Source organism: Tachyglossus aculeatus, chromosome 9 (assembly GCF_015852505.1).
Source record: "Tachyglossus aculeatus isolate mTacAcu1 chromosome 9, mTacAcu1.pri, whole genome shotgun sequence".
In the NCBI taxonomy this organism is placed as follows: domain Eukaryota; kingdom Metazoa; phylum Chordata; class Mammalia; order Monotremata; family Tachyglossidae; genus Tachyglossus; species Tachyglossus aculeatus.
Window position 1 is genome coordinate 28,769,915 of NC_052074.1, and position 27,150 is coordinate 28,797,064.

At 43.3% G+C, this 27,150-nt stretch overlaps 1 protein-coding gene across 1 annotated transcript in view; it reads left to right on the forward strand.

Annotated features, from left to right (window-relative positions):
* The first annotated feature begins 1,181 nt into the window (after positions 1-1,181).
* The window catches only part of LOC119932231 (CD2 associated protein), a 92,836-nt gene continuing 66,867 nt past the window's right edge, over positions 1,182-27,150 (forward strand). The window contains exon 1 of the mRNA XM_038751261.1: positions 1,182-1,594. Coding sequence (XP_038607189.1) covers positions 1,591-1,594 — 4 coding nt within the window. The 5' untranslated portion in view covers positions 1,182-1,590. The remainder of the gene's footprint in view (positions 1,595-27,150) is intronic.

Here is a 27,150-nt window from a genome sequence, read left to right on the forward strand (position 1 = left end):
CACAACACCTGTATATATGTATATATGTTTGTACATATTTATTACTCTATTTATCTTACTTGTACATATCTATTCTATTTATTCTATTCTGTTAATATGTTTGGTTTTGTTCTCTGTCTCCCCCTTCTAGACTGTGAGCCCACTGTTGGGTAGGGACTGTCTCTATATGTTGCCAACCTGTACTTCCCAAGCGCTTAGTACAGTGCTCTGCACACAATAAGCGCTCAATAAATACGATTGATTGATTGATTGATAAATACTATTACTCTATTTATTTATTTATTTTACTTGTACATATCTATTGTACTTATTTTATTTTGTTAGTATGTTTGGTTTTGTTCCCTGTCTCCCCCTTTTAGACTGTGAGCCCACTGTTGGGTCGGGACTGTCTCTATATGTTGCCAACTTGGACTTCCCAAGCGCTTAGTACAGTGCTCTGCACACAGTAAGCGCTCAATAAATACGATTGATTGATTGATTAAATACGATTGATTGAGTGACTGATTGTATTTTCCAGGGGGTTAAGACAGTGCTCTGCTCACAGTAAGCGCTCAAGAAATACGACTGAAAGAACGAATTATGATCATTATTAATCCAGCGCTTAGAACAGTGCTTGGCACATAGTAAGCGTTTAACGGCTACCACTGTACATGTTTTGTTGCCTGTCTCCCCCTCCTAGACTGTGAGCCCGCTGTTGGATAGGGGCCGTTTCTACATGGTGCCCACTTGGACTTTGCAGCGCTTAGTACAGTGCTCCGCCCATCGTTACTCTATTTATTTATTTTACTTGTACATATCTATTCTATTTATTTTATTTTGTTAGTATGTTTGGTTTTGTTCTCTGTCTCCCCCTTCTAGACTGTGAGCCCACTGTTAGGTAGGGACCGTCTCTATACGTTGCCAACTTGTACTTCCCAAGCGCTTATCACAGTGCTCTGCACACAGTAAGCGCTCAATAAATACGATTGATGATGACGATGATCGTAAGCGCTCAATACATACGATGGAATGAATGAATGAATGGGGGCGTGGCCCCGTCCACTACGCCCCGCCCACCCAGTGACGTCACGGCACCTGGAGGCGGTGGCGGGCACGAGGCGGAGTTCTCGCGAGACTTCCGGCTTCGCTTCCCACGCCGATTCCCCCCGCTCGTCGCCGGGCGGGCTGCGGGAGCGGGAGTGCGGATATTGGCCCGCCCGCCCTCCGTCCTGCACCGGCGGATGGAGGCAGCTCGGCCCGCCTGAGCTCGGGGACCGCCCGCAGCCCGGGATCCCCACACCTGCAGCGGTTGTTGCACCAGTTGTACCAGTTTCAGCTGCACCAGTTGCACCAGTTTCAGCTGCACCAGTTGCACCAGTTTCAGCTGCACCAGTTGCACCAGTTTCAGCTGCACCAGTCGCACCACTTTCAGCTGCACCAGTCGTACCAGTTTCAGCTGCACCAGTTGCACCAGTTTCAGCTGCACCAGTTGCACCACTTTCAGCTGCACCATTTGCACCACTTTCAGCTGCACCAGTTCCTCCACTTTCAGCTGAACCAGTTGCACCAGTTGCAGCTGCAGCAGCGTGAGCAGCAGCCTGCCGGCCCAGCATGGGTAAGGAAGGCTCCGATCCATTTTGGGGGCCGGGCACGGGACCCCCTGTCCATTCTCTCCATTTCTCTTTCTCCTCCTCCTGCTGCTGCTGCTGCTGCTGTTCCTGCTGGTTCTCAGTTGGGGAATGGGGAGGGAGGAGGCCCGATAATAATAATAATCAATCAATCAGTGAGCCCGCTGTTGGGTAGGGACTGTCTCTATATGTTGCCAACTTGTACTTCCCAAGCGCTTAGTACAGTGCTCTGCACACAGTAAGCGCTCAATAAATACGATTGATGGATTTGAGCGCTTACTGTGTGGAGAGCACTGCCCCATCGTCCCCCTCTCCATCCCCCATCTTACCTCCTTCCCTTCCCCACAGCACCTGTATATACGTTTGTACATATGTATTACTCTATTTATTTTACTTGTAACAGCACCTGTATATATGTTTGTACATATTTATTACCGTATTTTACTTGTACATATCTATTCGATTTATTCTATTTTGTAAGTATGTTTGGCTTTGTTTTCTGTCTCCCCCTCCTAGACTGTGAGCCCACTGTTGGGTAGGGACTGTCTCTATATGTTGCCAACTTGTACTTCCCAAGCGCTTAGTACAGTGCTGTGCACACAGTAAGCGCTCAGTAAATACGATTGATTGATACTAAGCGCTTGGGAAGTACAAGTTGGCAACATATAGAGACAGTCCCTACCCAACAGTGGGCTCACAGTCTAGAAGGGGGAGACAGAGAATAATAATAATAATAATAATGGCATTTATTAAGCGCTTACTATGTGCAAAGCACTGCTCTAAGCCCTGGGGAGGTTACAAGGTGATCAGGTTGTCCCACAGGGGGCTCACAGTCACCATCTGTATATATGTTTGTACGTACTTATTACCCTATTTATTTATTTTACTTATATGTATTTATTCTACTTATTTTATTTTGTTAATATGTTTTGTTTTGTTCTCTGTCTCCCTCTTCTAGACTGTGAGCCCACTGTTGGGTAGGGACCGTCTCTATATGTTGCCAACTTGTACTTCCCAAGCGCTTAGTACAGTGCTCTGCACACAGTAAGCGCACAATAAATACGATTGAATGAATGAATCCCCATTTTACAGATGAGGTCACTGAGGCTCAGAGAAGTGAAGTGATTGCCCAAAGTCACACAGCTGGGAATTCGGAGCTGGGATTTGAACCCATGACCTCTGACTCCAGAGCCCGTGCTCTTTCCACTGAGCCACGAATAATAGTATTTAAGTGCTGAAGCACTGTTCTAAGCGCTGGATCAAGGCTAGTCCTCATTCATTCATTCAGTCGTATTTATTGAGCGCTTACTGTGTGCAGAGCACTGCACTAGAGTGCTTGGGAAGTACAAGTTGGCAACATACAGAGACGGTCCCTACCCATCAGCGGGCTCACAGTCTAGAAATCCTCTGTCCTCTGTCTCAGCTCAGTCACATCCAACGCATACTAATCACTTAATATTCATTCATTCAGTGGCAATAATAATAATAATGGCATTTATTAAGCGCTTACTATGTGCCAAGCACTGTTCCAAACTCTGGGGAGGTTACAGGGTGATCAGGTTGTCCCACGGGGGGATCACAGTCTTACTCCCCATTTTTCAGATGAGGTCACTGAGGCCCAGTGAAGTGACTTGCCCAAAGTTACACAGCTGACAAGTGGCGGAGTCGGGATTAGAACCTATGACCTATGACTCCAAATCCTGTGTTCTTTTCACTGAGCCACATTGCTTCTCTGTTGAGTGCTTACCGTGTGCGGAACACTGTACTGAGGGCTTGGAAAGTCCAATTCATAAACAAATACCGTTATTATTATTATTATTATTATTATCATCATCATCATCATCTTTAGCAGAAATGGACATCCTGATTGCCTCCTAAAACCGAGGGGGTGCAAAAGCAGTGTCTACCCCTTTCCACCACCACCTCCTCTTATAAGTTGAGGGATGCAAGGTTTGTCTATCCTTTCCACCACCACTTCCTCTTAAAGTTGAGGGGTGCAACCCTTGGCTACCCCTTTTCACCACTACCTCCTCCTAAAGCTAAGGGGTGCAAGCATCGCCTACCCCTTTCCACCACCACCACCCCCTCTTTTTAAAGTTGAGGGGTGCAAGATTTATCCACCCCTTTCCACCACTACCTCCTCTTAAAGTGGAGGGGGTGCAGGCTTTGTCTATCCTTTCCAGCACTTCCTCCTCTTAAAATTGAGGGGTGCAAGCTTTGTCTATCCTTTCCACCACCACTTTCTCTTAAAGTTGAGGGGTGCAAGCTTTGTGCTTCCTGCCACCACCTCCTCTTAAAGTTGAGGGGTGCAACCATTGCCTACCCCTTTCCACCACCACCTCCTCCTAAAGTTAAGGGGTTCAAGCATCGCCTACCCCTTTCCACCACCACCACCTCCTCTTAAAGTTGAGGGGTGCAAGCATTATTTACCCTTTCCACCACTTCCTCCTCTTAAAGTTGAGGGGTGCAAGTTTTGTTTATCCTTTCCACCCCCATTTTCTCTTAAAGTTGAGGGGTGCAACCATTGCCTACCCCTTTCCACCACCACCTCCTAAAGTTAAGGGCTGCCAGCATTGCTTACCCCTTTCCACCACCACCACCTCCTCTTAAAGTTGAGGGGTGCAAGATTTGTTCACCCCTTTCCACCACCACCACCACCTCTTAAAGTTGAGGGGTGCAAGGTTTGTCTGTGCTTTCCACCACCACCTCCTAAAGTTGAGGGGTGCAAGCATCATCTGTCCCTTTCCACCCCCACCCAGCGGGGCCCAGAGACCTCATCTCTCCTCCTTTTCACTCTCTCCCACCCAGGTAGACAATTTGGTAATACTAATTTGTGGTATTTGTGATGTACACATGCCTTGCACTGTATATGTATGTACAAGATGATAAAGTCGGACCCAGCCCCTGGCCCATTTGGGGCTCACAGTCCAAGTAGGAGGGTGAATGGGTATTGATTTCCCATGTTACAGATAAGGAAACTGAGGCCAGTGAAGTTAAGTGACCTGCTCAACGTCAAACAGCAGGCTGAGCTGGGATTAGAACCCAGGTTGCTTGAGTCCCAGGGCCATGCACTTTTTGCAAAGGTTGTATTCTCCCCTCCCTGAAATTTTGAGAGAGAGTTTGGATCAGGAGGGAATCACGTACTCATCTCCCTTCCCCACCTAGCTGTCCATAACCTGGGTGCTCCTGGGTCCACCTTCATGCCCACAGGCTCCCCTAGAAGCAGAGTAGGGGGAAAGGAGAGAAAATGGAGAAACATGAAGAAGTAGAATCTCCGGAATGTTTCTCCACGAGATCCTCTTTGGAAAATATGAACCAACTGGCAAAGCTTTGTGTTTTATTGCCAGGAAATGCTGCTTTTTTTTTTTTTTAAATAAAGTGAGGCATGAGGAACAAGGTAAGGAAACAGTAGCACCTAATTTTTCTGCATGGATTCTTGGTCATGTTTTGGTATGTAGTTACGAAATTTTCCCTTAAGGGGCATGCTACACTTTGGAGGGATTTAAACCATAATCATCAATACCTGTTCTCCCTCATACTTAGAAACCTGGTTGGGTCAGGGACTGTGCCCGACCTGAATACTTTGTAGCCACCCCAGTGCTTGGCACGTAGTAAGAGCCAAACAAATACCATAATTACCATAAGCCTTTTGTGTTGGCAGTAGAGTTGTTTGACTTTGTTTCAGGAGACTGAAACGTTCATGCCTTGTCAATGTGGTATTACTTTTCAAAATGTTTGTGTTCTGTTAGGAAGGAGAGGTGGCAGGATGCATTATGTGCTACATAGAATCGGGCTACTGTTAAGATAGTGAAACACCTGCAGATAGTGTAACAACTTATTTGATTTTAGAGTTACATGTTCAAGGCAGAAGGGCCAACCCTAACCCTTCACCAGAACTCTAAAGAATTTTGTTTGTGCCAGGAATAGAGTTGAAGTACTGAGTCCCATGAATGGAAATAATTACAATATTGACTTTTCAGTAGTGTTGAGAACTATTGAGTTCCAGAGAATTGGTGAGGAAAGAAAGGATGCTCCAGATTTGTATTTAAATCAACAGTGAATGACTTTTAGTTAAATCAATAATTGATGGAAATAACTGATATAAGCGATTCATGTGAAGCTGATCTGTTAGCATCTCCTCATTTCTCCCCTTTCCTTGGTAAATGGTGTGGCCTGAAGACTTTATTTGCTTTTGTAAATAGTTGTAGGATTTATTTGTTTTTTATTTTTATGTGGCTTTTGCTTTGTTTTTGTTTTGTTCTCAATGGTTGATTGTTACATTGGAAAATATTTTGAGGTTTTCTTGTGTCACCGGTGTTAAGGTTCAGTACCAGGCAAAATCATTCACACAAAAATGTGCAAGTCTCATTTTTCTGCTTATGTGAAATACATTAAAATCACAAATGAAGTTAATTACACTAATGGAAAATTTCCACAGATTATAAGGACATAATTTTTATAATAATTGACTTAGATGCTGTGCTCTTTATTTGTGCCTTGTTTCAACCTGATTATCCTGTATCTTCCTCAGCACTTAATACAGTGCTTGCGATATAGTAAGTGCTTAACAAATACCATAGTTGTTGTTTTTAGGAATTATAGGTTAGACTTGAAGTTTTGGAGGGAGAGAGAGGGAGAGTGTGGAATATACTGTGGTCTTTTGAAATTACTGTGATATGTATTGAGCATGTTGCCTGTTTTCAAAGGCAGGGTATTTTGTATCTGATTCTGTAATCTATGTAGGAAGTAAACTCAGATCAACCACTTAAAAATTCCATGTTTTATTTAGAGTCATGGACTTGTTTGCGACAGCTAGAGAGGCAAAGTAGTTCTGTAGAATAATAATAATGGCATTTATTAAGCACTTACTAAGTGCAAAGCACTGTTCCAAGCGCTGTTCTAAGCATAGAAAGAAGCAGAAAATTGAGAATAAGGAGTGTTGTATTCTAGACAGTTGCGTTGCGCCACTGTCTCAGACCTGTAATTTGTCCCTTCTGTTTCAAGGAAGTTGTGAGGATGATAGAGGAATATAAGTTTAGAAAGCTTTTTAATTTTTTTTATGGTATTTAAGTGCTTACTCTGTTCCAGGCACTGTACTAAGTGCTCGGGTAGATGCAAGATAATCAAGATGGACACATCCCTGTCCCACAAGGGGCTCACAGTCTGAACCCCCATTTTACGGATGAGGTCACCTTGGCAGAGAAATGTTGTGACTTGCCCAAGGTTATGCAGCAGACAAGTGGTGGAGCTGGGATTGGAACCCAGTTCCTTCCAACTCCCAGGCTTGTGGTCTATCCTCTAGGCTGCGCTCCTTTTCCCTGGGAAATAAGGTGTTTTTTTTTAACCATAAATAAAAACAGGACGTGATTGACACCTCTTTAATTCTGACTGTAGTTTATTTGGAGGAAATGGATGTGCTCTTTTAATTGTGTGACAAGTGCTGAATTGGTCAAACATTTTGGGATAAGACAGGTGGTTAAGATCTAATGTGTTTTGATGGTCTCTGTTCAAGAATCTGTCTATTGATGTGTGCTAGGATTTTAATTTCATTTTTGAGTCATTGATGAAGAGAAATGATTATTTCAAGTCTTAGTTTTGTTCTATTAGTTGTATTTTCTGAGGCTGAGACTTTACAAGTAACTTGGTAACCTAATCACCAAGTTGCTGCCTCTATGTATGAACGTGCAACGCCAACTCTCTCCTCAACCTCCTCCAATCTGGCTTCCGTCCCCTACATTCCACCGAAACTGCCCTCTCAAAGGTCACCAATGACCTCCTGCTTCCCAAAACCAGCGGCTCCTACTCTATCCTAATCCTCCTTGACCTCTCAGCTGCCTTCGACACTGTGGACCACCCACTTCTCCTCAACACACTATCCAACCTTGGCTTCACAGACTCTGTCCTCTCCTGGTTCTTCTCTTGTCTCTCCGGCCGTTCATTCTCAGTCTCTTTTGCGGGCTCTTCCTCCCCCTCCCATCCCCTTACTGTAGGGGTTCCTCAAGGGTCAGTTCTTGGTCTCCTACTGTTCCCTATCTACACTCACTCCCTTGGTGAACTCATTCGCTCCCACGGCTTCAACTATCATCTTTACGCTGATGACACTTAAATCTACATCTCTTCCCCTACTCTCTCTCTCCCTCCCTTCAGGCTCGGGTCTCCTCCTGCCTTCAGGACATCTCCATCTGGACGTCTGCCCTCCATCTAAAACTCAGTATGTCCAAGACTGAGCTCCTTATCTTCCCTCCCAAACCCTGCCCTCTCCCTGACTTTCCCGTCACTGTAGACGGCACTACCATCCTTCCCGTCTCACAAGCCCGCAACCTTGGTGTCATCCTCGACTCCGCTCTCTCGTTCACCCCCCACATCCAATCCGTCACCAAATCCTGCCGGTCTCACCTCCGCAACATCGCCAAGATCAGCCCTTTCCTCTCCATCCAAACCACTACCTTGCTGGTTTAATCTCTCATCCTATCCCGACTGGATTACTGCATCAGCCTCCTCTCTGTTCTCCCATCCTCCTATCTCTCCCCACTTCAATCTATACTTCACACTGCTGCCCGGATCATCTTTGTGCAAACGCTCTGGGCATGTTACTCCCCTCCTCAAAAATCTCTAGTGGCTACCAATCAACCTACGCATCAGGCAAAAACTCCTCACTCTCGGCTTCAGGGCTGTCCATCACCTCACCCCCTCCTACCTCACCTCCCTTCTTTCCTTCTACAGCCCAACCCGCACCCTCTGCTCCTTTGCTGCTAACCTCCTCACTGTGCCTTGTTTTCGCCTGTCCCGCTGTTGACCCCCGGCCCACATCCTCCCCCTGGCCTGGAATGCCCTCCCTCAGCACGTCCGCCAAGCTAGCTCTCTTCCATCCTTCAAAGCCGTACTGAGAGCTCACCTCCTCCAGGAGGCCTTCCCAGGCTGAGCCCCCTCCTTCCTCTCCCCCTCCCCACCCCCCCACCATACGTCTTTCCCCTCCCCACAGCACCTGTATATGTTTGTACAGATTTACTTTACTTTATTTTACTTGTACATATTTACTATTCTATTTCATTTTGTTATTATGTTTTGTTTTGTTGTCTGTCTCCCCCTTCTAGACTGTGAGCCCGCTATTGGGTAGGGACCATCTCTATATGTTGCAAACTTGTACTTCCCAAGCGCTTAGTACAGTGCTCTGCACACAGTAAGTGCTCAATAAATATGAATGAATGAATGAATGAACCGTGATTTGGAGAAGGCTGTGGGAAAATGAAGATTTCTGTCCTCTATTTCCTCTCGCCCTGCTCTCCATTCGGGTCTTCTGGAACTGCCCGAGGTCTTGAGGAGTTTTTAGTGTAGATCCTAGGGTCAGGCCAGGCTCTTTCTGCTTGCTTCCGTAATGTAGGATTCTGGCAAGATACCAGGGAATGAAGCATGGGGTGCCATTTTGGAAAGCCCTATAGCTTCTCTAAACTGATGGCACATTCCCATTCTATTCTTGTATGCCTGACCTTTCTTTGGCTGTCAGAGGGCTGCTGAGGGGTCTCTTGGGGAATGAGGAAGGGCTAAAGGCTTGTCTTAAATACTTAAAGACTTGTCTTTAAGACTCTTCATCCACTTTCTTTGCGCTCACTCTTCAGTCACTCCCCAGCTCACACACTTCCTTCCTTCCAAAGCTCATCTTCAAATTATACCTCTACTCTCCCGTCTCTGACTCCTCTGCTCAAACCGCCCTTTCCACCCAAATCCTCCAGACAACAACTCTCCCCATCTTCAAAGTCGTCCTAAATCCCCACCTCCTCCAGCAAAGGATTCCTTCCCTGATTATTTCTCAAAGCCCAGTGAAGCAAATCCAACCCCACCCTCAGCCCTCATCTTTGTCATTTCTCTCCCCAACACCCACACCGTATATGTATGTATTTGTGTATTCAATTATTTAATCAGCTATTTCATCCTGATGCATTTGTACTACTTCCTGTTATGTCCTTGGTTCTTCCTGCTTGCCTATTTGTAAATGATTTTCATCTTTCCATCCATCCCAATCCATTGTAGACTCATGGAGGGCAGCGATTACATGACTGGCTTTGTTTGCCTTTTCCCAAGTGCTCAGTGCTGCACTTTGTATCCAGTAGGTGTGGGGAAAAAATAGGATGGATGAAGTTAGAAGGCTATGTGGGTTATTATGTGGGCCCACATCAGCAACTCATGTTATTGAAACCTGACCCTCTGAATAAATTTTTCTTTATAAGGAAACTTACCTTAAGTTTCTGTTGAGGTGCAGAATGTTGATGGAATTATCCCTAGTAGCTGGGCAAGAACGAAATCTCCTTTTCTGTTTTAACATCTTAATTAAGAAGGTGCAGTTCCTTTGGCTGGGAGGATTCCAGTTGAATGACTAATAGGCCAAATGAATGAATTAGAATATTTTGTGTTTTTGTCTAATTTAGGCAGGCCATTCTTCTGGAGCATGCTTCAGTAAACAACATACTTTCACTGAAGGATGAAAGTGACTTTGCTGACTGATGAAAATTTTTAAGCCAGAAATAAGCCAAATAGAGAATGGTTTATTTATCAAGGACATAGCACATAAAATATAATAAGACTTAAGGGGCTGGTCTTTCAGTTGTTGTGATGGGTCTTGATAGAGCAGGAGTTGGGTGAGGGAATGGGAATTTTCATATACTAAGTAGTAAAAAAAGTCCTTTGTCTTCCTGGGGGAAAAGTGAAAGGGAACAATAGTGAAAGGAAAGCAAGATTCTACGTTTCCTATCACTCAAAGCAAGGCCTCGCTGACTCTGTATTAATAATAATTATGGTATTTGTTAAGTACTTATGTGCCAAGTGCTGATAGAAGCACCGAGGTAGATACAAGGTAATCAGGTTGTACCACGTGGGGCTCACAGTCTTAATCCACATTTTACAGATGAGTTAACTGAGGCACAGAGAAGTTAAGTGGCTTGCCTAAGGTCACACAGCAGACAAGTGGTGGAGCTGGGATTAGAACCCATGTCCTCTGACTCCCAAGTCTGTGCTCTTTCCATTAAGCCACGCTCCTTCTCTGTATGAATAATAATAAATTCACCTGGGACCAAGCAGTGAACTCTTAGTTTTTAAAGTTCATTCATTCAATCGTATTAAGTGCCTGAGTGCAAAGCACCTTATTAAGCATGTGGGAGAGTACAATATAACAACAGACACATTCTTGCCCACAAAGAGCTCACAGTGTAGAGGGGTAGACAGACATTAATATAAATAAGAAAATAGATAAATTACAGATATATGTATATGTGCCATGGGGTTGGGAGGGAGGATGAATGAAGGAGCAAGTAAGAGCGGCATGGTAGGGAGTGAAAGAAAAGGAGAGGAGGGCTTAATCAGAGAAGGCTTCTTGGAGAAGATGTGTCTGCAAGAGGTCATTGTAACTGAGGGAACATACTGTAGTATAATCAGAAGTAGTATCATGAGCCTGTCAGTGTCATACGTGGACCGAGGGTTTTTAGACTTGTGTCTAATTACATTGTCCTCTAACAAAATATGACTTCAGGCGCAGCTCCCTGAACTTTGAAGATGATCATTGAAGTAATTCTTGCAGAATTTGTGTGTTTGGTAAAATATATTTGCCTCAGCAAAAGAAAATAACGGGCTACAACAAGCCCCACGGGTGTAAGGATGTGACAGGCAGGCAAGTGACAAGCAGAGGGACATGGGAAGGGGATGCTAGTTGCCAAGAAGAGGTTGGGATGCAATAAGGGGACACATCTACTCTCCACCCTGCTATCTGTGTCTCTTCATGGTCCGAACACCTCAGGCCTCATAGCCTTGGCACAGTGTTGGTCACTGTGGGAGCTCAGACTACACCTATGGTGTCTCTAGGATTGATAGTTACTGGCCCCCTCCCAAAACCAATGTTCAGACCATTGTACTAAGTGCTCATTAAATACCACTTATTGGTTATTTTTGCAGTTTGTAAAGTTATCAAGACAAATAGTATTAGGAAAAAATTGATTTGTGATTATCAAAGAACAGAAAGAATCTCCATTGATAACTTGAGTGCTTATGGAGTGGAGAGCAAGTACTATTCTTGGGAAATATGATAAAAGTAAAAGACATAATAGAGTTTAAAATTAAATATGCCCAGTATGCCTGTAGTTTCTGGGTTGGCTAGAGTTGTTCGTTTGTTATAGGGTATAATGAAACTCAAGAAGCATGCAGGATGAACAGCTATTGGATGAGATTTTTTTCTGGAGTGAGAGAATCAAAATAGATTTGCTTTTAAGCTATTGTACCAATAGGGTAGAAGCAAGCTTAATTTAAAGATTTTCCAAATTGAAAGATATGAGCTCCTTAAGAAATGCCTCAAGGCAGGGATTAAAACCGTTTATTGGTTGTCAACAAGTTCTAACTATAGCACTACAAATTGCTACAATGTGCTGTGCTGGAAAAAATGTATAAATGACCTGTTTGAGATTTGGGTAAATTTTTAGTTACACTTATAAGATGAAATAGTGTTGGGCTGCTCTACTAGGATATCTTGTAAAATCTAAACTAATTTGAATTTCCCTCTTGAGTTTTTCGTTAGTCCTTGGGACAGCCCCTTAAAGAAAACAATATCTTCACTTCTGCTTTTTAGCAAGCTAGCTCCTTTGAGCTCCTTTGGCTGTTAGCACTTTTTTTGGTATATTTGTTAAGCATTTACTATATGCCAGGTACTTTTACTATATGCCAGTTTTGGGGTAGATAGAAGCCATTCCTAAATTGTATTTATTGAGCACTTACGATATGTAGAGAGCTGTTCTAAGTGCTTATACTGATCAGGTTGGACACCGTCCCCGTCCCATGTGGGGCTCACAGTCTTAGTCCCCATTTGTGTTTATAGACTTTCTATAGTTTTTTCTGAAAAGAATAATGCTCATCATCTTTGTAGTAGCCTCTAGTCTGCCATTATTGCATGTCTTCAATGCAGCCATCGCAACCCTTCATTATTGTACTCTCCTGAGTGCTTAGAACGGTGCTCTGCACATAGCACTCAATAAATAGCATTAATTGATTATAAGAGAACTGTCTTTTTTTTCCCCTCCATTTCTGTGAGTTCAAAGTCACATCACCAGGCATTTAAGTTATTTAGGGTATCATCCGAGTCACCAGAGGAATACCTATCAATGTATTAATACTTCAATTTTTGAGTTTATATTGGTGAGATCATTTAGAAGAACTGTTTGTTTCTATCCTCAGTAGCAGCTCTATTTTGGAAAAGCTTTTTAATATTTTACTTGAAATCATGGACTAATAGCTGCAAAGAACCTGAGAATGTTTTGTCCAGCTCCTGCCTCCAGACAGGTGATTGACTACAAACTATCTAGGTCAGATGGCTATCTGTGTGAGAGTGTGGGACCAGACAGGGAGACTCCTCATCTTCTGTTAATAGCGTGTTACGTTATAGGGTTTCTCACCTCTAGTCAAGTATTTCTTCCTCTCACCTACCATCATCTCTTCTGCTGCAATCTAAGTGTGTTTCCTCAGTCTTAACAGCTGAGGACATGAAAACAGCCCGTTCCAAAGACTTTTTGTGTACGTGGAGTTCTCCTCTAATGGGGGATAGCTGTACCAAATTTAGGGAAAACTCACTCTAGATGTTTCGCTTGTCTCTGGATATGCCAAGATGTTTCTTCCAACCATGAAGCATATTCTATCCCATTAGAAACATGTTCTTAGAAGGTTCCTAATTCCCTAACCCCATTCTCTCCACAAAGCCAAGGGAAAACGCACATTATGGAATCAATCTCCCCCTCTAAGACTGTAAACTCATTATGGGCAGGAAAAGTGCCTGCTAAATTCTGTTGTCTTGTACGCTCCCAAGTACTCCTGTACACAGTAAGTGCTCAGTAAATGCCATTGATTGATTAATTGATAGTGTTAACTATCTATTGTACTATGTGCTTGGGAAAGTGCAAAATAATTAGTGGACATGATGCCCCACTACTCCTTCAAGAAGTTTACATTATAAATGAGAGAGACACTAGCATAAATTACAGATAGGAAGAATCAATCCATCAATGGTATTCAGCGCTTAGAACAGTGCTTTGCACATAGTAAGCACTTAACAAATGCCATCATTATTATTATTTACTAAGCACTTTCTGTGTGCAGAGCACTATACTAAGCACTTGGAGGAGGACAACATAACAGTTTGGTAAACATGGGCCCTACCCACAATGAGATTACAATGTAGAGGAAGTAACAGTGAAGATGTGTATGCTGGAGGGGTGAGGAGGGCTTACTCAGGTGCTGAGGAAAAGCTGAAATGTGAGTGGTGGCAAAATAGTATGGGAGGTGAAAGATTACTCTTTGTGGGCTCCTCCTCCCCCTCCCATCCCCTTACAGTAGGGGTTCCTCAAGGGTCAGTTCTTGGTCCCCTACTGTTCCCTATTTACACTCACTCCCTTGGAGAACTCATTCACTCCCATGGCTTCAACTATCATCTTTACGCTAATGACAATTAAATCTACATCTCTGCCCCTACTTTCTCTCCCTCCCTTCAGGCTCGGGTCTCCTTCTGCCTTCAGGACATCTCCATCTGGACGTCTGCCCGCCATATAAAACTCAGTATGTTCAAGACTGAACTCCTTATCTTCCCTCCCAAACCCTGCCCTCTCCCTGACTTTCCCGTCACTGTAGACGGCACTACCATCCTTCCCGTCTCACAAGCCCGCAACCTTGGTGTCATCCTCGACTCCGCTCTCTCGTTCACCCCCCACATCCAATCCGTCACCAAATCCTGCTGGTCTCACCTCCACAACATCGCCAAGATCAGCCCTTTCCTCTCCATCCAAACCACTACCTTGCTGGTTCAATCTCTCATCCTATCCCGACTGGATTGCTGCATCAGCCTCCTCTCTGTTCTCCCATCCTCCTATCTCTCCCCACTTCAATCTATACTTCACACTGCTGCCCGGATCATCTTTGTGCAGAAACACTCTGGGCATGTTACTCCCCTCCTCAAAAATCTCCAGTGGCTACCAATCAACCTATGCATCAAGCAAAAACTCCTCACTCTTGGCTTCAAGGCTCTCCATCACCTCACCCCCTCCTACCTCACCTCCCTTCTCTCCTTCTACAGCCCAACCCGCACCCTCTGCTCCTCTGCTGCTAACCTCCTCACTGTACATCGTTCTCGCCTGTCCCGCTGTCGACCCCCAGCCTGGAATGCCCTCCCTCCGCACATCTGCCAAGCTAGCTCTCTTCCACCCTTCAAAGCCCTACTGAGAGCTCACCTCCTCCAGGAGGCCTTCCCAGACTGAGCCCCCCTTTTCCTCTCCTCCTCCACATCCCCCCCGCCCTACCTCCTTCCCCTCCCCACTACACCTGTATATATGCTTGTACAGATTTATTACTCTATTTTACTAGTACATATTTACTATTCATTTTGTTAATGCTGTGCATCTAGCTTTACTTCTGTTTATTCTGATGACTTGACAACTGTCCACATGTTTTTGTTTAGTTGTCTGTCTCCCCCTTCTAGACTGTGAGCCTGTTGTTGGGTAAGGACCATTTCAGTATGTTGCCAACTCATACTTCCCAAGCCCTTAGTCCAGTGCTCTGCACACAGTAAGCACTCAATAAATACGATTGAATGAATGAATGGGGGAAGTCCTCCTGGAGGAGATGTCATTTAAGACAGGGTGTTGGAGTCTGGGAGAGCAGTGATTTGGCAGATGTGATGGGGATGAGGGAGTTCCCGGAAGAAAAGGAGGGAAGGTGTGAGCATGATAAGCCACAGCAGAGGTAGTCCAGGGCCAAAGAGTGGGGGCTGGAGTGTACTGAGAGAGAGGTGGTCACATAAAAGCAGGGGAGAAAGATGACTGAGTGCTTTAAAGCCAGTGAAGACCATGTGTACTGGGAGAGAGGATTGAGGTAATAATAGCTCTTCTTTTCCAGGCTGAAATACCCTATTCCTTTTAATATTTCTCATTAAGACCTATTTCCATCCCATTTAACATTTGCCACCCTTCCCTGGATCATAGTTGGTTTCTCCACTTAAGGCTTCATGTGAACAAAATTGGACACCATGCTCCAATAAGTCTCTTGACCAAGGAAGAATTTGGTAACCCTTGTGTTTTTGACTCCCAAAGCACTTCTCTCCCCTTCCCCCAAAGATTTTTATTGCTATATTTTTGCATAGCTAATCTTTCCTCATTGTGCATTTAACTTTTTTTGTCCCCAAAGAAACTACTCTGCACTTGTCCCTGTGAATGTTTTATATCATTTTTCAAAATTTATTTAGACCACTTAGCATTTTATTATTGTCTTTCAGTATGTTAGCAATCCCACCCAATTTAGGTTCATCTGCAAATTTGGTGCTTTATATTATATACAAAGAGAAGCAGTATGGCCTAATGGATAGAACACGGGTCTGGGAATCAGAGAACGTGGGTTCTAATTCTGGGTCTGCCACTTGTTTGCTTTGACCTTGGGCAAGTCATTTAACTTCTCTGTGCCTCAGTTACCTCATCTGTAAAATGGGAATTAAGACTACGAGCCCAGTGTGGGAAAGGGACTGTTCCAACCTGATTGGCTTGTATCTATCACAGCACTTAGTACAGTGCCTGGCATATAATAAGTGCTTAACAAATATCATAAGAAAAGGCAGTGTGGTTTAGTGGAGAGAGCACGAGCTTGGGAGTCAGAGGACCTGGTTTCCAATTTTAGCTCCTCCACATGTCAGTTGTGTGACCATGGCCAACTCCCATAACTTCTCTGTGCCTGTTACCTCATCTTTAAAATGGGGATTTAAGACTGGTCCCCACGTGGGACATGGACTGTGTCCAACCTGATTATCTTGTATCTACCCCAGGGCTTAGTACAGTACCCAGGACATAGTAGGGGCTTAACAAATACCATTTAAAAAAAAAATGGATCAGCAGCAAATGTAAGCATTCCTAGTTATTAAGCAGATGCCATACTGTTGATGTGTTTTCCACATTCACATTGACTTTATAATTCTAAAACCAGGGAGTGATGGAAAATATTGCATTGCCTAGTGCTATTTGGTGAGGATCATTTTGGAGAATTGCCTTCCCCATTTTTTTTCCCTCTGTAGGCAAAGTACTATTGTCGAAATACTTGAAATTCAATGAGGAGGTAAGGGAGTATTTTTATAAATCTATACACACACACACACACCCCTACCTGGTCAAGGTTGATTGGAAGAAGGGGTGGTGGGGGGGTGGTGTGTGTGTGTGTGAGATTACTTTAGAATGAATAGACCAAATTCTAAAGTGGGGCCACAAAGTATGCATTGTTTAAGAACATGCAAAAAATGTTGCTTATCAGGGCTTAAATATTTAACGAGCACATGGAAACAGTTGGCAGAAATTCCTACATTATTTTAGGTAAGGTAATCTTAGGTGGGGCTCTAATTATTTCTGCCCGCAAACTGTAAAATGTTTAATTGGAGGGTGCTAAAACAATTCCAAATGATGTTGAAGTTGCATTAGTGCAAAAATGTTATTAATCAGCCATATAAATCTCAATATGTATTAAAAATGCTTGTGGATTTGCACTTATCTTTTCCCTTGTACTGTTGATTTGCTCCCTTATGCTGTTGGCAAAGTCTCGTGCTTTTGATTTTACTTCATTCCCCTGAAGTTTCTTTGGCAGGAATTTCATAGTTCTAAGTGGTTACGAAATGCTAGGTCTGGGTGATTAAGAACTCGTTCTTAAATGATTATTTTGGGGTGTATTATGACATTTTTAGAAAATGTGCAGTTTTCCTTTCAATGCAGTTTTTGAAATAAGCACTTAGTACAGTGCTCTGCACACAGTAAGCACTCAATAAATATTATTGAGTGAATGTATGAATAACATCACAAAAATGCTCCATCTAGCCCAGTATTCTGTTGCAACAGAATCCTTGGAGGATCCAGACGAGGATTGTCCTTCCTGGCATCTTTCCGAATGTTTAGAGCGGTGCCGCCCAACATCCAGTCAGTACTGTTTCTTGAGTACTCTCTTTGTGCAGCACACTGTGCTAAATGCTTAGGAGTGAGTTGGCACGATTCCTACCCTCATGGAGCTTACAGTCTACCGGCACATTTTGGATAGCCCATCCGTGAATTTGTTCCAAACCTACCTTGAACCTGCTGATGTTTTCACACAGATTCCTGTGGGAACATGTAATATTTGCACCGTCTATATGGGAAGGAATTTTTTTTCTTTGTTTTGAACCTGCTTCCCTTTAGCTCCACCAGGCAACTCCTCTCTGTCCTGTGGGATTTGAGGAACCAAAATTCTGTGCCAGAAAGTTTCGTGACACTGTAGACTTGTATCACATCCACATTCAATCTGCATCTGTCCGATCAGGAATCTTCCCAATTTCCCTGGTCATCCTGGTTGCCCTTCTCTGGGTTTTCTCCAGATGGTTTTTCCCCTCCCAAGTGAGATGATCAGAGAAGCAGCCTAGTCAAGTGGATAGAGCATGGGCTCCAGTGTCAGGAGGACCTGGGTTCTGATTTTGTCTCCCCTACATGTCTGCTGTGGGACCTTGGCAAGTCACTTCTCTGGGCCTTAGTTGCCTCATATGTAAAATGGGATTGAGACCATAAGCCCCCCGTGGGACATTCATTCATTCAATCAATCATATTTATTGAGCGCTTACTGTGTGCAGAGCACTGTACTATGCACTTAGGAAGTACAAGTCGGCAACATATAGAGACGGTCCCTACCCAACAACGGGTAACCTGTGTGTCCGACCTGATTAGGTTGTATTTATGTCAGTGCTTAGTGCAGTACCTGGCACATAGTAAGTGCTTAAAAAAATTGCAACCCAAGTTTTCTTTTGATTGAGTGAAAATATCAAAGGCATGTAGAGAGGCATGATGTACAGTTTTTAAGCATGGGGGTCAAGAGACAGGGGAGGGAGGGCCTGAGATTGGGGAAGAAGGGGGTAGGAAAGCTGCCATCCCCCCCACCCCCCAAAAAAAACCAAACAAACCAGTCGAGGAACATGAATGAGGGAAGGGGAAAGTAAGGACAGATTTACAGTATAATTTTGGCTTGGTTATGTTGGGGCTGGTTCAGGAATGAAAGCTAACCAAACTGCGTATGATCAATTGTATTTATTGAGCACCAGGCAGAGAGCAATATAAAATTATTGAACAATATAATATTTGGTAGGCACGTTCCCTGCCCAAACAACCTTACAGTCTATAGGGTGCTTATAAGTCAGTGGGAAAATAAACCTCATGATATAGCCATTCCCTGTTCTTGAGGAATACAGCATGGATGTATCATGGGGCACACTTGTACTGCTACAATCAGTGGTGTTTATTGAGCGCTTACTATGTACAGAGCATTGTACTAAGTGCTTGGGAGTATACAGTACAACAGAATTAGCAGATAAGTTCCCTGGTCATAATGAACCATACACCTTGATTAGCACTCCTCCTTGGTTCCACCAAAAATTTAGTGTTTAGAACCCCTGATAAAAGGTAGTCTCCCTAGGAAACAATATAAAGTACATTCATGTACTCCCCAAATAATAATAAAAAGAAACAATATAGCAAACAATGACTAGAGTACAATGTCCTCTAGACAGTATGCTTATTGTGGGTGGGGAATGTGTCTGTTAGTGTTCATTCATTCAATTGTATTTACTGAGCACTTACTGAGCGTTTATGGTTTGCAAAGCACTGTACTAAGCGCTTAGGAGAGTATGATATAACAATACACAGACTTATTGTATTATCCTAATCTCTTAGTACAGTGTTCTGCGCACAATTAAGCGTTCAGTAAATGATTGATTGAATACGGTTATCACTGGCAATGTAGATAAGAATGTCTAAGATTTTAAAGTAGAATTATATATACATACGGGAATATGACATTAAGGGCACTCGAGAAAGAACCATTGTTTTGAGGCAGTGACTCAGTGGGGAAAGATCCCTTTGCTGTGAAGCAGCAATTGAATTTACAGTATCTCATGGCACCCAAGAACTTATGGCCAGATCCTAGTCAGGGTACTCCTGGGTCCACTACTTTTTTTTTTTGTCTTAAATGGTATTTGTCTACACACTTACTACATGCCTGGCACTGTACTAAGTGCTGGGTTAGATTCAAGCTAATCAGGTTGGACACAGACCCTTTCCCACAGTCGTAATCTCCATTTTACAGCTGAGGGAACTGAAGCACAGAGGAGTGAAGTGACTTGGCCATGGTCACATGGCAGGCAAGTGGGAGAGTGGGGTTTTGTGCTTAATAATAATAATAATAATAATAATGGCATTTATTAAGGGCTTACTATGTGCAAAGCACTGTTGTAAGCGCTGGGGTAGATACAAGGTGATCAGGTTGTCCCACCTGGGGCTCACAGTCTTAATCCCCATTTTACAGATGAGGTAACTGAGGCCCAGAGAAGTGAAGTGACTTGCCCAAGGTCATACAGCTGACAGGTGGCAGAGCAGGGATTAGAACCCATGACCTCTGACTCCCAAGCCCGGGCTCTTTGTACTAAGCCATGCTGTCTCCTGGGAGCCAGGCAGAAAGACTGATGATGGAGAGTTATTTCTCTCAGCTCAAGATAAAGTTGAGGTAAAAAAGGAAGCTAATGTGTTAAGTCTAAAACCACTTCCATCCACTTCCCCTACCAAAAGCCCTAGGTTGGTCATGTGGCTTAGGACATTGGTAAGCAATTCCTGGTAATAAGTCAATCAGTGGTACTTATTGAGCATTCACTGTGTGCAGGGCACTGTATTAAGCGCTTGAGTGAAACACAACAGACCGCTTCCCTGCCCACAACGAGCTTACAGTCAGACAGACAGCTACACATGTCAGCAACTCTAAGTAGTCTAAGTCTTAGTCTGTCTCCTAATGGGAGTCTTTCTAATGTATACTATTGATTATGCTTCGATTATTCTTCCTCATTCTGTTTGGGAGCTTGATGAGGCTATGATTACTGGGGTCTTCCCAGAGCAGTCAGCTGGATCCTGGTTGGAATTCCTGTAAAAGCTGTAAAATTGGTGATTAATACCTGCTTTCCCTCCCACTTTGACCATGAGCCCCATGTGGGGCAGGGACTGGGTCCAACCTGTCTATTTTATATAACGATAATAATGGTATTTGTTAAGTGCTTACTATCTGCTAGGCACTGTAATAATAATAATTATGGCATTTATTAAGAGCTTACTATGTGCAAAGCACCGTACTAAGTTCTGGGGAGGTTACAGAGTGATCAGGTTGTCCCACGGGGGGCTCACAGTCTTAATCCCCATTTTCAGATGGGGTAACTGAGGCCCAAAGAAGTTAAGGGACTTGCCCAAAGTTACACAGCTGACAGTTGGCGGAGCCGGGATTTTAACCCATAACCTCTGACTCCAAAGCCTGGGCTCTTTCCACTGAGCCACACGGCTTACTCAGCGCTGAAGTGGATACAAGCAAATTGGGTTGATCACAGTCCCTGTCCCACATGGGGCTCCCAATCTCAATCCCCATTTTCCAGATGAGGTAACTGAGGCCCAGAGAAGTGAAGTGACTTGCCCAAGGTCACACAGCAGACAAGTGGCAGACCCGGTATTAGAACCCATGACCTTCTGACTCACGGGCCTGTGCTTTGTTCATTACACCATGGCATAGAGTAAACACTTGACAATGACAACAACACAAATGGTAGAGAATAAGGATTTTTCTGTAAGTGATTATGGGGCTGGGGTGAGTATCACAGTACTTGTGATTGGAGGCTTCCTGGCATTTGCTCTCTTCCTCCCTTCAAAGCCCTACTGAGAGCTCACCTCCTCCAAGAGGCCTTCCCAGACTGAGCCCCCTTTTTCCTCTCCTCCTCCCCATCCCCCCACCCTACCTCCTTCCCCTCCCCACAGCACTTGTATAAATATATTTGTACAGATTTATTACTCTATTTTACTTGTCCATATTTACTATTCTATTTATTTTGTTAATGATGTGCAGATAGCTTTAATTCTATTTGTTCTGATGACTTTGACACCTGTCTCCATGTTTTGTTTTGTTGTCTGTCTCCCCCTTCTAGACTGTGAGCTCATTGTTGGGTAGGGACCGTCTCTATATGTTGCCAACTTGTACTTCTCAAGCGCTTAGTACAATGCCCTGCACACAGTAAGCGCTCAATAAATACGACTGAATGAATTTGCTGCCTTGTCCCAGATGTTCCACAGGAGAACAGACAGCCTCCCAGCTCTGAGGCCTCTCATTGAGGGTGGCCCCAAGCCCCATACATTGAGTAATAATAATAATAATAATGGCATTTATTAAGTGCTTACTATGTGCAAAGCACTGTTCTTAGTGCTGGGGAGGTTACAAGGTGATCAGGTTGTCCCACGGGGTGGGGTGGGGGGGCTCACAGTCTTCATCCCCATTTTACAGACAAGGGAAGTGAGGCACAGAGAAGTTAAGGGAAGTTAAGTGGCTTGCCCAAAGTCACACATCTGACAATTGGTGGAGCAGGGATTCGAACCCATGACCTCTGACTCCAAAGCCTGTGCTATTTCCACTGAGCCATGCTGCTTCCCAACCAACCACCCCCACACACAGTTAGACCTGGGGCAAAATGAATAGGCATCTCAACTCATTTGCAAGAAGCTGTTACACCCCAGGAGTAAATTCCTGCAGCTCAAGGAAATCTGTTTTTATTTAACCCTCCAAGGGCCAGGTTTGTGTTCCAGCTGCTTTCTGCAGCCCCAGGCCTTTGAATTCTTTGAAGCGCCTCTTTTTTCTCCCTTACTCAGGGCTAAATTCCAGGTGATTGAGTTTGTTTATGTGAATTGGGGAGACTCAGTTCTTCTAATGGGCTAGTTCAAATTTGCCTTCTCCTGTGATGATCACATTTCTTATTTATTGTGATGAGGGGATGATTGCCCATCTTGGGTCCCAGTTAGTAATAATAATAATAATAATAATAATAGTTATAGTATTTGTGTAGTGCTTACTATGTGCCAGGCACTGTATTAAGCGCTGGGTGAGTACAAGCAAATCGGGTTGGACACAGTCCCTGTCCTACATGGGGCTCACAGTCTTATCCCCCTTTTACAGATGAGGTAACTGAGGCCCAGAGAAGTGAACTGATTTGCCCAAGGTCATCCAGCGAGCAACTGGTGGAACTGGGATTAGAATCCAAGTCCTTCTGACTCCTAGGCCATAAGAGCGGAAAGGTTTGCCCTCTGCCCCCAGGATTGGCATTTCAGCTGTTTTGACCATGGTGGTGATGGCTTGCAGTGAAGTATCCACACTCTCTGCTGGTGCCTGACCTCTGGCAGGGAGAAAGGGTGAAATCTTTGGTCACAGAGCTGAGTAGAACTGGAGTCACCACAACTTTACCTTCACCCATCTTTAAATGATATTTGTTAAGCACCTACTAGGTGCCTGGCATTGTACTCAGCGCTGGGGTAGATCCGAGTTAATTAGGTTGGACAGATGGGGATCACAGTCTTAATCTCTATTTTACAGTGGAGGGAACTGAGGCACAGAGAAGTTGTGACCCACCCCAGGTATTTGTGGGTTTAATAATTCAGTTCAGGTTTGTTTTTTGTTTTTTTTTGCAATGAGGCACCTTTAAAGTGCCCTAATATTTCCCAGCGCGATAGCCCGAAACTTGAAAAAGTCATGTTTCAGGTCGTAAGCTGCGGAGAAAAGGAGGAAAACCAGTCTCAGCTCTATAGCATTTTATGTAGATGTTTACGGAAGTTAGTGATGTAAGATTACAGGAAAAAGATTAATTTTATATTTAGAACAATGACATTGGCTTCTGGGCAGGAAATGAATGTCAGAAAGATTGGGTTAAGATTTAGTTACTATTTTAAATTTTTTTGAAGTGGTTTTCACACTGTAAACTCAATAAATTCAGTGGAATTTAGTAAAAGGCTAACCTTGTTAGTCTTTAAAAAACAATTGTAATTTAACATATACCCTTAATAGGTACAAACATGATTTAACATTTTGGCTGGTTTTCCAGTATAATTTATTACTCCAGATACATTCTGGAGTAATGTATTATTCTGCATACTTGTTTGCTTCTACTTTCTTTTGTTTGCTAATTACATACGATTAAAGAGGCAGGCCGTTAATTAATCTTACTTTTCCACTGTAGCATTGAGAGTATGTGAGAATGAGTCCTTAATAGCATATTGAGTGCTTATTGTGTACAGAGGACTGCCCTCAAGGTGCTTAAAGGAAAAATGTTTGAATATATTGCATTGATTTGTAGTTTAAGATCCCTGAATATTCAGTCTTCCAGATTTCAGTGATAATAATAATAATAATAATAATTGGTGCTAAATGCTTATTATGTGCAGAGTGCTGTGCTAAACGCTGGGGTAGGTACAAGATAATCAGGTTCCACAAAGGGCTTGCATTCTGAGGAGGAGGGAGAATAGGTATTAAATCCCCATTTTGCAGTTGAGGGAACTGAGGCAGAGAGAAGTTAAGTGATTTGCCCATGGTCACAAAGCATCTAAACAGCTGAGCGGGGATTAGAACTCAAATCCTCTGACTGGCCCTGGCACTTTCCACTAGGCCATATTTCTTCCCGTAACTGTAGCAGTGTAACTGTTTTGTCAGAGCTAAATACAAAAGCACTTTCGTGTCTTGGCCAACTACATTCTGAATTATTTAATTTTGAATATAGAGTTAATTTCATTTAGGTATAGTGTAATAGTTTCATTGGAAAAATTCCTCCATTGTTTGTGTTTTTTTAAACTGTTTTTACAAGTCAGAAATGGTCTTTTTGTTTACAAAGTTGCCATCTCAGATCAGATTTAGTGTAAAGATATTGTAAAATTGAAATATTTAAAGCTAGGAGGAACAATAGCTAAAAAACTGCATTAAAATAGCAACTTCATCTTGTTAGTTTAGAAAAGTACGTTGCTGTTTCCATTTAGAAAAGAGCAAACCAGAATGACTCAGTGGGATAGTGTTGGATGGAAAATCCCTAAATCCCAGGTTTCCCGGACTTTGGCAGGTGACATTGCTGGAAATGTCTCTTTCAAATCGCTCCGAAAAAGGTCACCACCTCTTCTAGGAGGCATTTTCTCATTAATTCACTTTCATCCCATCAGCATCTGCAGCACTAATTTATTTTTTTGCCTCATATCTATTTCTTCATTCATAACTGTAGAATAGGTCAGTTTACATAATACTCTTTCATCTGTTAGACTGTAAAATCCTTGAAGGTAGGAATTCATCTTTTGATTGTTTCTCAAATTCTTTGTACAGAAATCTGCACACAGTTACCCCACACATTGCTACTGACTTGGTTGGGTTAGGCCATGGGGAGTAGCATGGCCTAGTGGAGAGAACATGGGCCTGAGTCAGAAGGACCTGGGTTCTAATCCTAGCTTTGTCACTAATCTGCAGTATGACCTTGGGCAACTCACTTCACTTCACTGGGCCTCAGTTACCTTGTTTAGAAAATGGGGATTAAGACTGTGAGCCCCACATGGGATGTGACGATGTCTAACCTGATTAACTTGTTTCTACCCCAGTGCTTAGTACAGTGCCTGACACATAATAAGCGCTTAACAAACACCATGAAAAAAAAGACATAGAGAAAACGCTAAGTTTATGGACCCATTGTGTAGTGGTATTTTATCGAGCACTCAGTAAATGTAGCGCACCGTACTAGGCACTTAGGAATTACGAAATGAAGCTATACCTTTCCTACCCATAGTAAGCTTTCACCCTAACAGGAGACAAATAAATGTTTACAAATATCAATCCATCAATTATATTTAGTGAGTGCTTACTATATACTGAGCAGTATACTAAGCGTTTGGGATAGATATGATCCCTGCCTTTAAGGATCTTACAATCTAGCAGAATACAGGAATGAAAATAAATGTACAACTGAATGAACATGTTTATACATTTATATGTACATATAAATATATAGAGAGATAATAATTGCGGTATTTTTTAAGTGCTTACTGTATGCCAGACCCTATGCAAAGAACTGGAGTTAGATACAAGGCAGTTGGATTAGACACAGTCCCTGCCCCACAAAGGGCTCACACTCTTAATCCCCATTTTGCAGATGAGGTAACTGAGGCACAGAGAAGAGAAGTGACTTGCCCTAGATCACACAGCGGACATGTGCTGGAGAGATATGTACGTATCTATCTCTACACACACAAATAAGTACTGAGGAAGCTCATATATAAGTACGTAAGTGCTAGAAATGACTGAGGCCTTGGGGTCACTTCAATTATTGGAAATCAGGTTGGAAAGGATTGTTGTAGGCTGTTATCATCAACAGTACTGAGAGCACTGTACTAAGCACTTCGGAGAGTGTAATTCAACAAAGTTGGCATACTTGTTCTCTGCCTACATCGAGCAACACTACGAAGTTTGTGATATAGGATTTTTGAACTATGATGTGGTAGATTTGGGGAGGGAAGAAGTTCCAAGCTGGAGGAACAGTGTGAGAAGGGATGGAGCTGGGAGAATTGAGTGGTTTTTTTTAAATGGTATTTAAGCGCTTACTATGTGCCAAGCATTGTACTAAGCAGTCAGATAGATATAAACTAATCAGTTTGGACACTGTCCATGTCCCACATGAGGCTCACAGTCTTAATCCCTATTTTCCAGATGAGCTAACAGGCACAGAGATGAAGTGAAGTGCCCTAGATCACGCAGCAAACAGTTGGCAGAGCCGGGATTAGAACCCAGACCCTTCTGACTCCCAGACAGATGTTCTTGCAACTAGACCGGAAGCCTACTTTTGGGTCAGGGAGGAGGAGGGTGGTGCTGCTACCTACCAAGCTGGGAAAGTTAAGGAGAGGAGTGGGTTTAGGAGGAAAAATGGGCAGTCTCATTTTCAGCGTAATCAAGTTTGAGGTGTTGGTGGGATGTCAGAGTGGAGATGTCCTAGCGGCAAGTATATGTGTGGGGATTGTAGGTTGGATGAGAGGTAGATTTGGGAAGTTATCCCACAGGTGGGAGTTTGATTGAACATTTCCTGTTATTTAAGTTTGAGATCCGGATGAAATCTGTATCTTCATTGTAAAAATGAAACCCAGGAACTTAAGTTTAGAGAATACTCTGAAACATGCAAAGGGTTGTCAGATTTGAAATACACAGCCGACTTGCCATGGTTTTGAGGCAATAGTGCTATCTAGAGAAGCAGCGGAGCTCAGTGGAAAGAGCACGGGCTTTGGAGTCAGAGGTCATGGGTTCAAATGCCGGCTCCTCCAATTGTCAGCTGTGTGACTTTGGGCAAGTCACTTAACTTCTCTGTGCCTCAGTTACCTCATCTGTAAAATGGGGATTAAGACTGTGAGCCCCCGTGGGACACCCTGATTGATTACTGTGTAACCTTCCCAGAGCTTAGAACAGTGCTTTGCAAATAGCAAGCATGTAATAAATGCCATTATAATAATAATAATAATAATTATTATTATTATTTGAGTCCACATATGCTCTAATGGCTTTATGTAATCCATTGCCACTGCCTAATTAATGTATTGCTGGGGTAATAGAGGAGGAAAAAACATGGACCAGTGATTAGTCCATGTATTCTGATGGCTATCAGAAGGTGCTTATGGTTAATCAG